A 15,979-nucleotide genomic window follows, 5' to 3' on the forward strand; every position below is an offset into this window, starting at 1 on the left:
AAAAATGGTAATTTTGGATAAATTTGTTTATTTTTAGTTATTGAAATGTGAAAAAATGGCGCTTTTGTTCAACGTGGAGCGAGTGAAGTATACATGCACTTGTGGAAATCGATTTCCTCTTTGTAAATTGTACGTGTGCAGGTACTGTCGAGAACTCAGATGCAAAATTTGTGTGTCACATGAGGCGAGTATTCAATTGAAGAAAAAAGAAAGATGACTGAACTCATCTTTTTTTCTGATTTCATTCTCATTTTGAGAAAAATCAGGTCAAATTTCTCTGCATAAAGATCATTCTATTCGGTTTTTTTAGTAGACAGCCCTCCATTTTCCTAAATGAGACCCAAAATCTTATTAAGATGACAACTTTTTTTTATTGGCAACGGGCACAATATTTTTTTTCCTCATGAAGTTGCTCTATTTTGAAGTTGCATTTAGTAGCTGGATCAGTCTTGATAATAACTTCGAATCATATCCTAAATAAAGGTTAAAAATCCAGAAAATAAATTTTTTGTTCATTTTGTGTAGCCGGACAACTTCTACTGTCCCCACTGCACAGATGGCATCACTGGGCCAGAAGTAAGGGAGAGGAAGAACCAGTGTCTGTCATGCTTTAATTGCCCCTCCTGTAACAACACCCTCACAGCCAGACTCACCACAGTCCAGACCACAAATCCAGAGAACCCCACGGTCAGTCGAACTCGAATATTTAATATACATTTGAAAATGGACGGTGGTTGGGAATGCTCAAATGTGTAAACGAAAGCATTGAAATTGTTTGTCAACTTTTTATCTGACAGTTATTGGGCATATTCAGTTGTTTGATATTCTAAGTTTAGACAATCCTAAGTTTAGGCACTCGTCTAATAAGGGCTAATTCGTTCAATGCTGTAACCATAGGATGACTTCATATTTCATGCAGAGATGGACAAAGATTTGGACACCCTAAGCACTAACTAAATATGTGAAGTGTTTTAATATAGGGCGAGCCTCTGCAGCGGAAGCAGTACTATTTGGTGTGTGCTTGCTGTCGGTGGAGTTCCAGAGACGCAGACATCCCTGATGTGCAGAACCACGGGAGCTGGAGAGAACCCAAAACAGACAAGGAGATGGAGGAATTGGTAAGCTACACGTGTACAAGCGAAGCCGATGTTGTGTGATATAATACAAAGTCTTTTTCTTCTCCAATACAAGCCGCACATTTTATTCCAGTCCGTTCTACGGGATTTCGTCTCATGTGGTTCAATGGAAATCTTGTTGATATTATCATCAATCGAATTCATGAAAATTTCATTGGCATAGATTGTAGAGACCTCCCCCTTTTTTTACGATGTCACTAAAATGTCTTTAGATACATGTTATGCTCAAGCTGGGTCCCTTTGATGTTAAGATGTCAAAAATATAATTATCTGTACTGTAAATTGCTAACCCAACCAACTGGTCTCGATGTTGGTGGCATGGTTTTCTGTCAAATTTATCTCAAATATGAGCGAACAACTAGATCAAATATAAACTGAAATGAAAAATTATAATAATAATAATAATATAATATTTAATTCAGTTGATGATTATTACAATACAATATGTATATTTACAATCATCAACAAGGATTGTCTAAAAAGCCTACGGCTTATCTAGTAGACAACCTTAAACTCAAATATCAATGACAATACAGCTGTTTATGAACTTCCTTATTATCAAGCAGATAATTATCAAAAACATCGTGTATAAAAATCTTGAGTTGATGTCTCTGCAAACTTGTCACATCTTCATTCAATAAACCAGATGCAGTTATATAATTATGAATAATGGTTCTTCTAACATTTATGGAATTTTGAAAACATTTCGTTCTTTGTATTTTACTATTAACTTTTCCAGAAGCAACTCTCCTAGTGTAGTACGCCACGTTATTAGTCGTGGTACTATCACAAACATTATTGTAGCAAAGATCTTTAAACAGTTCGTAAACGTGAAGATCAAACACCGTTTCAATTTTATGCAGTCTGTACTTTTCAACTGTGCTCTCTCTATAATCAATTCTAAAAATAGCACGTATTATTCTCTTCTGTATTACTAAAATTTTATTTAGATCTGTTAAGTTTGCACAGCCATAAACCAATACGCCATATTGAAGAACAGGTTTGATGTAGGATCTGTATATCAGTAGAAGCATTGGAATATTAAATAATTTTCTGGAACGATATATTACTCCACACAGTTTAGACAATTTCTTAATAACATGTTCAATATGCATCTTGAAGTCTAACTTTGAATCAATGTAGATACCCAAATACTTCGTGCAATCAACCATTTTTATGCATTCACCTTTTATATCAAGACCAATTTCTCCATTTTTCTTGCTGAAATTGAGCAGAACAGTTTTATCAGTATTCAGTGAAAGTTTATTGCAACATAAGTAATTGTAAACTATGTCAAATTCGGTTCTTAATTTCTTTCCAGAATTCTTACCAGAAGTCATGATGGATGTATCATCTGCAAAAAGTGTAGTATCTAAACTAGTGCTATCAGGTAAATCATTTATGTAAATCAAAAACAGAAGCGGACCTAGAACAGATCCTTGTGGAACTCCCGTTGAAACATTTTCAAGCGTTGATCTATTATTTCCAATTTCAACATACTGCTTTCTATTAGTCAAGTAGGCTCTAATCAAATTGTTACTTTTACCCCTGATCCCATAATGATCCAATTTTTGCATCAGAATTTTGTGATCAATCGTGTCAAAAGCTTTCTTGAGATCCAAAAACAAAGCAATTGCATCCGCTCTTTTATTAGTAGCATCTCTTACAAATTCGGTCAGCCTCGCAACAGCCTGAATCGTAGATCGCTTAGATCGAAAACCATATTGGTTCATGTTTAAAATAGAAAATTTCTCAAAAAAATTTATGAACCTCGAATGTATAAGTTTCTCAACGACTTTGCTCAGGCAAGACAACAGCGAAATTGGTCTGTAATTACCAGGATCTGTTTTATCTCCATCTTTGAACACAGGGACCACTTTGGCAATTTTCAGTAAGTCTGGGAAAACATCAAGGTGAATGCATTCGTTAAAAATATCGGATATTAATGGTGCAATTACCACTCCTAACTGCCTGATGATTTCATTGCAAATATCATCAGGTCCACATGAGAACTTACTTTTAAGGCAATTGATAACATCTAGAACTTCTCTGTGGTTAGTTTCAAACATTACCATTGATTGCACTTGTTTTGGCGATCTACATATCGGTACTGATGAGTAAGGTATTTGCGATGCAATTTTCGACCCAATGTTACAGAAAAAAGTATTCAATTTATTCGCATCAATATGTGTCGTTGTGTTATTCCCGGTCTTTCCTATTCCTACATTTTTAAAAATCTTAAATAAATCTTTACTGTTAGTCACCTTTTCCACTTTTTTAGTATAAAAGTTCCGTTTCTCTAATCGCAGCAAGGCGTTTACTTTATTGCGAATGATTTTATAATTGACATGCGTTTCAGTCGACCAGCAGGCCTGTAGTTGGCGAAGAAGTCTATCTCGTTTAAAAATTAGTTTTCTAATTTCTGGAGTTATCCATTGTGATTTCACTTTTCGTTTTTTACCATATACTTTTAATGGAGCGAATACATCTAGGCAATCGATAATTGTTTTAATCAGAAACTAAACTTTTTCATCACATCTGCTAAAAACAATATTTTTTCGGTTGATTTTTTTAGAAAAGACAGATTACGAAAAGTCAAGTTATCATCTATGTTTGACACCACGTTATTATCGGCGAAGATAATATTGTGATCACTAATACCAGAAATTACATTGTGTTGCAACAGGAAAATTTGAAATTATATGATCAATGCAAGTACTACTACGGTTAGTAACGCGCGTTGCTTCGTTGGCGTTATTTATAACAAAATTGTAACTTTTACTTAAATTTTTCAACCCTTTTGAGCAACTATTTTCAACCAGTGTATCAATATTAGAATCCCCAACGAACATTGTTTTTGAATTTACCATCGTTTCTAAGTTGCGTTCCAGAAAACTATAAAAATGATCGATATTTATATTGGCGGACGATAAAATACGCAAATGTTTGTTGAAGATAGAGATCCATTTTTGAGTCTAATACACAATGCCTCAATCCCATTTTCGCAAACAATATTTTCATTTATAATAAAGTCAATGCCAGTCTTAACATAAAAAGCAACACCCCCTCCCCTTTTATTGGTTCTACATCTAGAAACTATCGGTTGAAATCCCGGAATATTGTACATTGCCAATGGGTCTGTTTCAGTTAGCCAAGTTTCCGAAAGGCAGATAATCGATAGGTTTTCGTTATAAGTTTCAATAAATCCCACTAAATTGTCAAAATTGCATCGCAAGGATCTTATATTTAGAAAAAGAAGTGTTTTATCAGCTGGCAAAGTCATCGAATAGATTTTTTATAAATGCTAAGTATCAGTAGGTTCGATCTCACCCGCGTCCTCCTGCTCTATCACATTGACCGGCGCTTTTGCCATTTTTCCAGTTGGTGAGCTTACCACTGCGATTACATTTTCAATTAGACCACACAATTTGTCCAGTTTATCTTCCATATCAACGTTCTCTCGTTGCCTCTTCTCCCCTCTAGGTTTTCCATACATTGCATATTTGTTTTTCGCAGTACCATGTTTCATTTGGAATAACTCATTTCTGGAATAAGAAGACCGTCGATTATCTGTGTATTTCCCTGAATTCCTGTATCCATTTTGTTACCATCTAATTCTTCCGAAAATCCGCTGGCAACTTTGTCAATCTCACCGCGACTGTTAACTGGAACCCATTTATTATTTATTCTGAGAAGTGGTTGACAATTGTTTGTTTTAAATTTCAAACCTTTCTCTTTTGCATAATTCACTGTATCTCGGTCAATTTCTGGAAGCCTCTCAACGATGAAAATATTCTTCGTCGATTCATTGTCAGTTAACGTAAATCTGTTTCGCCATACATAGTCACGCTGCCCATTGTAAATAAATTTAACAATAATTGGTTTTTTCTCTGCATTACCCGGTAAATAGTGACATGCAGCCAAATCTTCGGGTGACACTTTAGCTCCTAGAACACGATTCATAATATCAAGTACTGGTACCATCGGATCCACGCCGGATTTCACGCCAAGAAATGTCAAACATGATCGTGATAAATATCGTTCAGAGCAAAGTACACGGTTTTGAATAATTACATTGTCCTTGCGCAGTTGAGAATTTTCATACTTGAGATGCTCGATAGTATTGTCCAATGTCTCCATTCGGTGAATAAAGCTTTCGAATAATCCTTTCACTTCTTCTGGGTTTGATAAATTGGCATTCTCTAGGTGTGCACGCAGTAATGCCATTTCTGCCATGTGAATACAGCGATGTGATGTCGTAAGAGAACGCGAAGCAAATCGTACTAATCTTAGTTCATTTCGTCTGAAACTATTTAATAAGTTTATCACAACAATTAGGCTAAATTATCAATTTTATGAAAATTCAGCTATACCAAACGCTTTTATCATTCTAATTTCCAAGTCATGGCATTTGTCATAAATGTCACCCAGCCTTCCTCGAAAAATCTTTCACGTCGCTTTTCAGCACTGTCATAATTTGGCGGAAGCGAACATCACGTCGATATTCCGTTTTGAAGGGTTTTAAAGTCCCAGATCTTCTGTTTGCCTGGCTCTTCTGCGAACAACCGATGATGATCTTTGAAATATATCATATCATCAGGCTGTTTTTTGTGCCCATTTTTCAAACTCGATAACATTTTTTGGATTCAGGCGTGATCCTTTCACTAACCAGAACGACACTAGTCTGAGAAAAGGAACCTGGGCCAATCATGCCTTCTCCAACTCTTGCTCATTTTGCTACTGATTTTTTATGGCTCTGGAGTAAAACGATTACGCGGTATGGTCGACGACAACGTAAATAATAGACTCTGAGAACTTCTCTAACCGTTGCAAAGCCTCATTTGGCACTTCCCTGGTCCTAAAGTAAAAAATACTTTTCGAACAAATTTTTTTTTGTTATTCGTTTTTCAAAGATATTTCTAGTCATTTAAGGCCATAGTGAATGATCTGAAGTTTCTTTTAAAACCTTTTTTAATGGTTTTTTTGTGTAGCATGCACAGAAAAATGATATAAATATGAAAAATGAACGAATTTAAATTGTTTTTTTTTTGAAAAACAAATGTGGTCGAACTTAGTGCTCTGTCACAATAGCTGTCGTCTCTGTTATCAATATGTTTTATATCGTTTTTTATATCATAAAACAAAAAGACTGCAATTTATCTTCCGGCTTAGTTAAATAATGCTCAATAATATATCTTTATATTTTAAGTTATCTGAAACTACTAAAATCTTAGCTTTGTATACGCTGGTTATTTTTTGAATAGCTGTTTGTGTCGTCATTAAGCCGGATTTTAGGTGATGATAACAATTCCAATACAAATTGTACGGCGGATTTTAGGTTAAAGTAGCAATTCCAACACCTATCTTGAAAGTTAAAGTACGCTGACATATCAAGTGCGATAGGTTGAACTGAATGTGTTCTTGGGGAAGCAAAAATTGCCGTTTGTACGAAAGCTAGATGGCAACCAGGCGCGGATTTAACATTTTTTTGAGGAAAGGGCGGATTTTCAATAACAAGAAATTTTAGTCGACCTATTTTGATATTGTTTTTCGAGCCCTCCCAAAACTTAGATATCCTATTTTTTTTTTAGTTTCTGCGCATCAGGCATATTTAAAAACAAAAACAGGCCAAATTGACATTGTAGGACCTTTTCGAAAGATTTTGACCGAGAAAGCTACGTTTTTTTTTGGTGCGCTCTCCTCACAATTAGTATATAATAAGGCCAAAGGCCCCTTTTGAAATACTAAAATTTATGGTTGGTCAGTCAAAAATGGATGACGTTCAATAATACCGAAGGGTTACACTCTTGGTGATGCGGGAGTCGAATTCCTGAGGAAGACGCATCCGACTCACCATCCGCAAATACGCTACTGATACTAATTGGTGCTAGCAAGAAAAATGCTTGAGAGCAATTCAGTTCGAATTCGCACCCAACTATTAAAAAAGGAATTTTTAGCTGCTTGCTGTGAAAAAGTACTGGGCAACTGTCGGAGCAGAGGAGGCAATGGAAGCACAGACGAAGAAGTTTCCGAAGAGAAAATCTTACGCTTACAAGAGGGTAATTTAATCCCATTCATCTATAACCTACTATCTTAAAAATTAATTAAAAGGAATTTTCCGTTATTGTTTTAGGACTTGTTTCAACGGCGAAGATCCAGTATCTACAAAAGTCTAGCGAAGAACAAGTGAGTTGGTCTTATTATCGATTTTTTGAAAATTTTAGAACTGTTCTGAGACTAGATTTTTTGGCTAGTTTGTTATCTCCAAGTGCAACCATCAGCGACACATCCGCTCAGAAGTCATCTGAAATCAAACCGACAGTTGAGGCCTTTAGTGAAGTAGACCCACTTCCAGAGTCGTACTGGACACAGCCTCTGAATGTGAATGCAGTGACATCGCTGAGTCAGCGAATCGCGTTTCCATCTTTGATGCCGGAGACTGCAGCTGAGTTGCACCCTATGCGGAAGACGCTGACCATTAAGAGAAGTCTGAGATGTCCAGGAGCGGTGAGTGTTCTATTGATTTTGACCTATATGTTCTTCGGGGTGCTCCAAAAGGGAGATGAACGGCTTTTAAAATCATTTTCTACGAATGGGATTTTTTCAGAATGAGAATTTTTCCATTTGCGTTTATAACGCTCTATGAAAAATATCACAGTATTTTCTTGTTCTTATATATATTTTTTCTAAGTCAAGTTATTTAAGACTATTTAACCACAAGGAAAAGGACCAACTTATGAGCTATTCAGCTCTTCACGGAGAACCGTTGTTGTTGTTGTACACCTACTTAAGAATTGCATGATATTTGTTTCGGTTATTTTTCTTCCTTGCTTTTTTCTGTTTCCCTTGTTTTTTTTCGGCTTGAATCCGTTTTAAAGGGCAATGAAAACATTTTTTTTTTCAGGATTGTGATCACAACCTAGTGAAACCGGAGTATGTTCCGCAGTCTATCAAGTTCAAGCTCCATCTAGTGGCACAGTAAGTAATTTTGATACAAAGCTCATATTTATTTTGATATCATCTAATTCAATAAACTTTTGTAGAAACAGAGACTTAGAGTCCTATTCTGGAATCCATCTTTTGTATTACCATGGTTACCTACTGATCTTTTATATTGACCGGTCACTATTGATCGCCTATAAAAGCTCTCTTCTTTTTTTTACTGGTCACTTTTTTTGTTAACCCCCTTTGCTACTATTTTATAACATCAGTTCTCGGTTGACGCCAATATGTACTAATTTTGAATAGGAGCGCGCACCAAAACCTTCCAAAAGGTGGCCAAAAACGGCCTTTTTTGTCTGTTTTTTTTTTAAATTTAGCTGCGGCGCAGAAATTTTTGTCAAATTAGAGTAAATTTTTTTGCGCACTTGTTTTTTGTCCATTCTGGTAGTTTTTGACCAAGTCACATCTTTTTCGTACACTTGGTGGTAGCCTTGCTTATTACACAATACTGCGACTCAGTTATTTAAATCGAAGGAATAAGATTATTAGATTTTAGCGGAACGGACACTCGAATTGGGCACTCAGCATGTCTTACTGTAATACGTTTTAAAAATCAAAATGTTCTAAAGGCTCCTTTTTAGGGGGAAGCGCGCGCCGAAAAAACGCATTTTTTTAATCAAAATTTCTTACAAGTGTTCAAAACGTAATTTTACCAAGTGTTCAAAACGTCATTTTCAAAAATTTGCCTGCGGGTCCTTAAAGTAGTTTCGGAGAGCTGAGAGCTCGGAAAATCAAATTTGGTGACCTAAAAAAACGTCGACACAACGGTCAATTTTTTTCGAAAAATCCGCCCCTAGAAAAATTTCTGCGCACGCCACTGACTACATTATTCTAATGCAGGTTATTCGTGCCAGAGATTCGCCTCGCGTGCCAGCCCTCTCTGGAGATGGAGAAGGAGTCAGTGTGTGTGCTGTCCATCACAAACCCCACAGACTCCATCATCAGAGTCAGGATCGCCCCCATTGACTGTGATGAGGAAACGGAAGAGTCTGTCGGAGATCTAATAGACGAGATCAACACTAATGTGAGCACTGACTCTAAATGGCGGCTTTTCAAAATTGTTCCGCACAAAATAACAATTGACTATAATTCACACAAGCGGAGCAACTTGCTCACACAAGCAATTGATTCTGCCAATCTAAGTCGCAAATAAAGGTGTTCATTTGGTGGCATTTTGGTGTATTTCCAAGCACAGGCAATTGAATATCTTCTATTTCTGCTTTATTGGTTGCTGGCGTTTATTAGTCAACGAACGTAGTGAAGACTCTTATATAGGTCGTGATGATTTCGGTTTTTTCTTGAAAAGCTCTTAGTATTGACTCTCTAAATTAGATTTTTCGCGGTTTGATTTTTGATCTTTAATTTCAGTTCCTTTCCTTTGTGACAATTAAGGCAAACTCACTATTGAACAGCGAACTAGTTTCGAAAGTGGATTTTAAGTTTCATACTACCAGTAGAGTAAAAAAAATTTCTATTGATCTAGTTTTCTCAAATAGGGTTATTTTTTATTTGAAAAAGTCACTGGTAATTTTTTTGAAATTCAAAGAGCTTTTAAGTCATTCCTTGCTTTTGTTCCTGGCGTTCAATGAATCTTTTTCAACTGTTTGTTCGCCAGGTTAGTTTGTTTTTATAAGCGACCTTGGCGTCGATGCGAAGACGTGAGACTCCAAAAATTCGAAAAAAAAGTAGAGCTATCAAAGCGAATAAAGCTAGTTTTTTTAAAATCATTCCAAGACAAAAGAATGTGAAACTAGCATCGGAAGAAAATTCCCAAGCAATAAAAAAGCAAAAATACCTGCGCAGAAATTCTTTGAAAGACTTTTCCTGAAAAAAAATAGCAAAACAATACGAATTAAATGAATGCCTTAACTTCAACCAATGACACTTATTAAGTTCTGAGAAGACGAAAAGTGTGATAGAGAAAAAAGTAGACCGATCGTATTACACAATCAATGCTTGTGTAATTATTTACACGAAAGTAATTAATAACACCAACAATTTGAAGCGAAACCTTGAATTGGACAGGCAATAGGCACATTGAGTACTTACTGAAAGTCGTCAATACATCTTCATTTTGCTGATTCCAATCAGAATCAAGCATCATTAATTTTAGTTCACGTGCCTACTTCATTTACTATCGGACAATTTATTTCTCACATTTTTCTGGTAAAAGTTCGCTGGTGTGGAGGAGAAAGAACCCCGATCTCCATTTACAAATGTGGCGATGGGGTTGAAATGTTAAAAGCGTGAATGTCTTTCATTTTCAAAAGTGAAACTGAAAAATTTCCAACGGAATAAAAAATCCTACCTAATGATCCAGTTTTCTCGGATTGTTTTCATAAAATGCCAATCTTAGAAGTTTGAAGCTCAAAGAGTTTCAGGAATAAATGTTTTTTTTTTTTCGTTTTAAAGTGCTTAAAAAATAATCAGTGTTTTTTTGTTGCGAAGTACATAGACACTTTTCCAACTGTTTGTTGGCTATATTGCCTTTTAGAGCTTTTTCCGGTTTTTGTTCCGACCAGTTTTCGGGTATTTTAGTTTTTCGACAACAAAATACACATACACCTAAAATCATTGGAATGGGTCGAATTACATATCATATTAAAGCCCTTTGGTCGTACGACATGATAAAAATTTTAAACAAAACTTCTCAGTATCGAGAGAAACCGGTTTGAAATCGTTAATTTTTGGTCTAATTTCGAGCCAAAAAGGTTTTTCAAAAAAAGGTTTGCAGGTTTACAATAGATTACTTAAGCTTATTTTAAGCCGTGAAAACTTTAATTCATCAGATCTCATAGAAAAAAAAACGACTCTGATTTGAAAAAATGTGCTATTTTAAGACTGTTGTCGGAACATTCTGTGCTATTTGGACAGTAACCGGCTATCCTTGTTTTATTTTGCTTGCTAAGTGCATCTTCGTTCCTTTTCGTGAGATTGCATAAAAATGTTTCTATGACGTTTCTTCTGATGTTGTATGTAGTTGAGTGTGGCTCCCCTGCTGCAAGATGAAGGTGTGGAGATTGGGGGTAAGTTGAATGGACTGGAACTGGCGGCCGGAGAATCATTCAATGGGGAGAGACAGTATTCAGATGACAGCAGTGTCATTGTGCAGAGGAAAATCAACAAGGTCTTTGTGAAGACCACTCTCGTCCCTAATTTGCTAGGAGAGAAGATAATGGTGAGGCATAAATAATTGATTATATATAAGCCCTTAATTTTGTCCTAACTGTCCTAAAATGTTGGAAAAAACATTCTTTACCAGAAAGAGAAAAATATGCTGTCACGGGACAAAAAAATTGATTAAAATTGAAAGAGTTATTTGGCCCGGCATCGAAAAATGGTCAAATCTGGTTTGACGGCATATGCATTTAAATTTTTGACAGCTTATACTTGAAAATTGGACAAAATTTGTACACAACATAACTGCTAATGAGAATCCTGTGCATGGATTGGAGCAGTTTCAATGTTGTTATCTAGCTTTTTTTCGCTAACTTAAGATGTTAGTCAAGCTCATCAGCTTCCCAAATAACTAATTTGAGCCTCGTATTTCTTATATTGCTTGCGAAGATGTTTCCACGGCAAGAACACTTCTAAAACTAGTTTTGAGATACTGGCTAATTTACGCCTTCGGGATCAATTGAGCAACCCCTCTCTGTTTTGTTTGCAGAAGATTGTGCAATTACATGCTGCAGGTTTTTTTACATAAATAGAGGTAGGTCAGAGAACTTGCCCTGGTAACTTGCTTGTCTCGACGACCTTTTGACGACCTTTTTTGGTCAATCAAATATATTTTCCGAGCTCTTCTAAAGCACTAAAAAGACGCTATATTGGGCCAATTTTTTGCGCCGCTGGGAAATTTTTGAGAAAACAGGTAATAAAAACCGTTTTTCGCCCTTTTTTTTGGAAAATTTTGACAAAAAAATGCGTTTTTTTTGGCGCGCTCTCCCCATCAAAGTTAGTATATATTGGCGCCCAAGGTCGGTCGGCCAAAATGTATTTCTTAAAAAGTACCAAAGGGGACCCTTTGGGTCGGCAGGGGGTCGAATCCTTGAGCCGGGGGCTTTCGTCTTCTTTTATAGTGTTTTGGCGTTTTTGTTTGGATGGATAGCTCATTTGGTCATGGCGTGGAGGAGGGAGATTGCGCGATACATACTTAAAACCTGTTGATAACCACTTGCACTACTTTCCATTGTAGGAAACTGTACGCCAGATTCTGCAACAAACGCGGAGAACCAAAGATCACAGTATAAAAATCAGAAACAAGATTCAGATAGAAAAATGGCCAAATGAGTTGCATGCTAAACCAGCTTTTTCCTGTTTAAAGAACAATGTTCAATTACATACAATTTTAGGAAGCTGTAGGGTGTTTTTTGACATAAATACAGTCGAGAGAACTGACCCTGGTAATTTGCTTGCTTAGAAGCAGTAATCGCCCGAACAAAAAATCGGGGGAAAAAATTTAAAATTTGTTTAAAAAATTATTGACACTCATAAATAAAATCTTCCAGAAAACGAAAAAAACGAAGAAAAATTCGTTCTTTTACTCGTTGAAATCAAAAAGTTGCAACTTCTGTCTCGTGACTGTAGTTTACTCTACCATAGACGTGTAGGTAAAGATCGCTTATTGATCTTGATAGAACTTATAATTCAAGGTTTCGAAGTAATATACGGCGTTCTCTGAGGTCGATATATCAAGTTTACAATTTTGAATTTGAGATATCAGGTTTCTATAGACGTGACTAGGAATTAGTATGTTCTTTTCATTGTCAAACGATCTTTCTGAAAAAGAACGCTTTTTGGTTGCAGGTTGGGTTAAACTTCCACTTCCAGCTGCTGACAGATGACGCCATTGCAAACAAAGACCCATCAGTGCAGCTGAAGCTGAATGAAGAGAATTCAACTCCAATGTCTACTAGAGTACTGCTTGACCTCGGATTCGCCCACTAAATACACTGCTGATTAAATTAATTGCTGATTATCGATCAGATTTAGATCAAATTGAAGCTCCATATTGACCCTTTCCGAACAGGCAGCTATGTGTTTCCTATAAGCCGTCATGGTATTTCGTGAAATATATTTACGATGTGCACTAGATGTTAACGCGGGCTAGGTTACAAGATTCTGAAAGCAAATCGATAACTGATCGACTAAATTAACTCTAACTTGGTGGATGGTTAAATATAGCGAGTGAAATGTCTCATAACAACCAGCAAAATCATATGGCATTTTTCGGAATTATCGGTGTTACTTTATCCCGCCAGTTTTAACCGATGTAGACAAGTTCACGAATTGGCTCTGCTGAATTTTCATGTGCATTTCTTGCGTGTCGCGGTTACATAAGAGAGATTAGTTTATCAGACTGATTGGAAAACTAAAGCTTTGCAATTTTCTCTTCGAGAAAAGTTGACAGTTGGATTCAAGTGGGTGTCGAAAGTTTTCATTGTAAATTTGATGCTTTCATATTTTTTTGAACATTTCATTTTCTAGAACTCGTTTTTTTTGCTGGTTAATGAACAGTTCACATTCGCTGTTTGATGTTTCTTGATTAATTGATGGGGTAAATTTTTGTAGATAGTCAAATGGTTTAATTTATTTGGACGCACTTAAACTTCTGTGTTAATTTTCTATTGAGAAACCAAATCCAAGAAGAACAAGGATAGCCGGTTGCTGTACAAGTAGCACAGAGTGTTGCGACAGCGTTTATTAAAAAACTACAAAAAGTTTTTTCTTCAAACTAGTGTCGTTTTTGTTGCGTGGTGTAATTAGAGAACGATATAAACGCGAATTAAAAAGTGAGGGAATTAAGAATAAAATCGACAACATTTGTCTTGAAAAAATGATTGATAAACAAACGAAAATAAAAAATTTTGTGTTCAATGAAACTTCTAAATCTAGTTTTCTTCTATATTATTTTGAGTTTTCTTGGCCTAACAGCTAAAATGCGTTTTTTAATAAACGAACGTTACTCGATCGCTTTGCTCGCTCGAAATTGAACCAAACATTTAAAAAAATTTGAACTAGTGGTTCTCAGCACTGGGACAATTTTTTAAGAGTAATGAACGTAATGAAGACTCTTTTATAGGTCCTGGTGATTTTTTTTAATTTTATTTTTTTTCAGGAAATAGTCTTAAAATGCTCTAATAACTACAGATGTGCATTCATACATATTGGCGCATTTATGAATGCAATTAGTTATATATGCACTTTTTGAGTGCACTTGAAATGCATTTGCTGAAAGTTACGTAAATAGCACTCTTCAAATACGAACATGGAAATGGCGAAAAAAAACGAACAATTTCTAGTTTCGAAAGGACTAGAATTTTTAGATATCCAGAGGAATAAAAATTTAACCTTTTGATCCAGTTTTCTCAAGTTGGGTTATTGTTATCAAAAAAGCGCCAATCATAAATTTTTCAAACTCATTTTCTAGAAATTTAATTTTTCTAGGCGTTGATTTTTTTTTCTTGGAAAAGTTTTTTGTTCTGTTTTTTTTTTGCGTTCATTACTCTTTTCCAACAGTCTGTTGGCGGTTTAGAAAAATTTTAAATGTTCGAATCACGACTGAATTCATATATCACTCTACTCGAGGGGTATATAATATTGTATTGCAATAGTGTTGTCTACCCGCCGACAATAATTGTCTCAACGCTGATCTCACAACACGATTGTTGCAGTAATTCGCATTTATGAAACAAAAAATTGTCTTAAGAAAACTTAATTCGAAAAAATTTCTAAAAGCTTGGCAACCATTTTTGTCCCAAAATTCAGTCTCAATCATGAGGAATATTTGGCATTCCGAAGGAACTGGCAGCAAGCGTTTTCTGTAGTCCTATATATCGAACTTTGCTCTCTAAAACAGTCTTTCAGGTCCTAAATCCACAAGAAAGTGCAGTGCTTAAGAGTAATGATCGTAGTGAGTACTCTAGTATAGATCTTGCTGATTTTTTGTTTGTTTTTTTTTTAAGGAAAAGTCCTAAAATTCGTTCAAGCTCAAAATTGATTTTTCGCGGCTTGATTTGTAGTTTCTTTTCAAGTTCAGTGCATTTCTATTATTGAAAGGAAGACAAACTCCACTATCGAACAACAAAATTGTAGAGGTCACGAAAAACGTGATCGGCTTCTAATTTCGAAAATGGAAGTAAAATATCAGATTTCCCCGCGAAATATTAGTTTTACCTATTGATCCAGTTTTCTCAAATTAGGGTAATTTTAACAAAAAAGTGTCCATCATAAATTGCTCTAAAAACTCAAAGAGCTTTAAGGCCATCTATTTTTTTCTTCGAAATTCAAAAATTGAAGATTTAAAAAAAACATGTCGGTTTTTTTTTCAGTTTTCTTGCGTTCTTTACTCTTTTCCAACTGTCAGTTGGCTATGTTTTTCGATTACACCGATAATTGCAATCCAGGATTCACCTGACATCAATAATTGGCATCAATTAAAGTGCAGTTTTTTTATCCTTTAGTTGTTTTTTATAAAAACCCTTCTCGACTCATTCCGATGATTATTTGTGGTACCTGATTTTGCGTGGAAAACGAAAAGCAAACACCAAAAACAAACACCGAATACCAAGTTCCTCCCCATTTTCAGTGGTCGGAACAGAAAGTGCTAATTTTTTACAGTTAAACCTGATGTGAAGTGGTTACGGTGCATTATCTAAGGTATTATTGTTAAAGCTAAAGCAGGCGGAGAATGGAGTCTGATTTATTTTACTTGAGGTGAGGTAGAGCCTGATTTGTTGTACTTTATTTCGATTTATACCAAGATAGCTTAACTACTTTTTGAGCTCTGTCCGCTCAGCATTCGACGTGTTGTTGAATGTCGTGTTTGATTTTTCAGTTTG

At 35.7% G+C, this 15,979-nt stretch overlaps 2 protein-coding genes across 2 annotated transcripts in view; one reads left to right on the forward strand and one right to left on the reverse strand.

Moving 5' to 3' along the window:
* Nucleotides 1-5,462, reverse strand: part of LOC134846876 (uncharacterized) — a 144,575-nt gene extending 139,113 nt beyond the window's left edge. Inside the window, exon 1 of the mRNA XM_063864287.1 lies at nt 5,446-5,462. The gene's annotated coding sequence lies outside the window, so the exon portion shown is untranslated. The remainder of the gene's footprint in view (nt 1-5,445) is intronic.
* LOC134846811 (dynactin subunit 4-like) lies at nt 56-13,085 on the forward strand. Its single transcript, XM_063864206.1, has 10 exons — nt 56-184; nt 526-687; nt 981-1,118; nt 7,094-7,195; nt 7,270-7,322; nt 7,406-7,643; nt 8,041-8,114; nt 8,979-9,162; nt 11,119-11,316; nt 12,945-13,085. The coding sequence occupies exons 1-10, from the start codon at nt 56-58 to the stop codon at nt 13,083-13,085; spliced, it is 1,419 nt and encodes a 472-aa protein (XP_063720276.1).
* Nucleotides 13,086-15,979: the final 2,894 nt, after the last annotated feature.

Source organism: Symsagittifera roscoffensis, chromosome 5, assembly GCF_963678635.1.
Source record: "Symsagittifera roscoffensis chromosome 5, txSymRosc1.1, whole genome shotgun sequence".
NCBI lineage: Eukaryota > Metazoa > Xenacoelomorpha > Acoela > Convolutidae > Symsagittifera > Symsagittifera roscoffensis.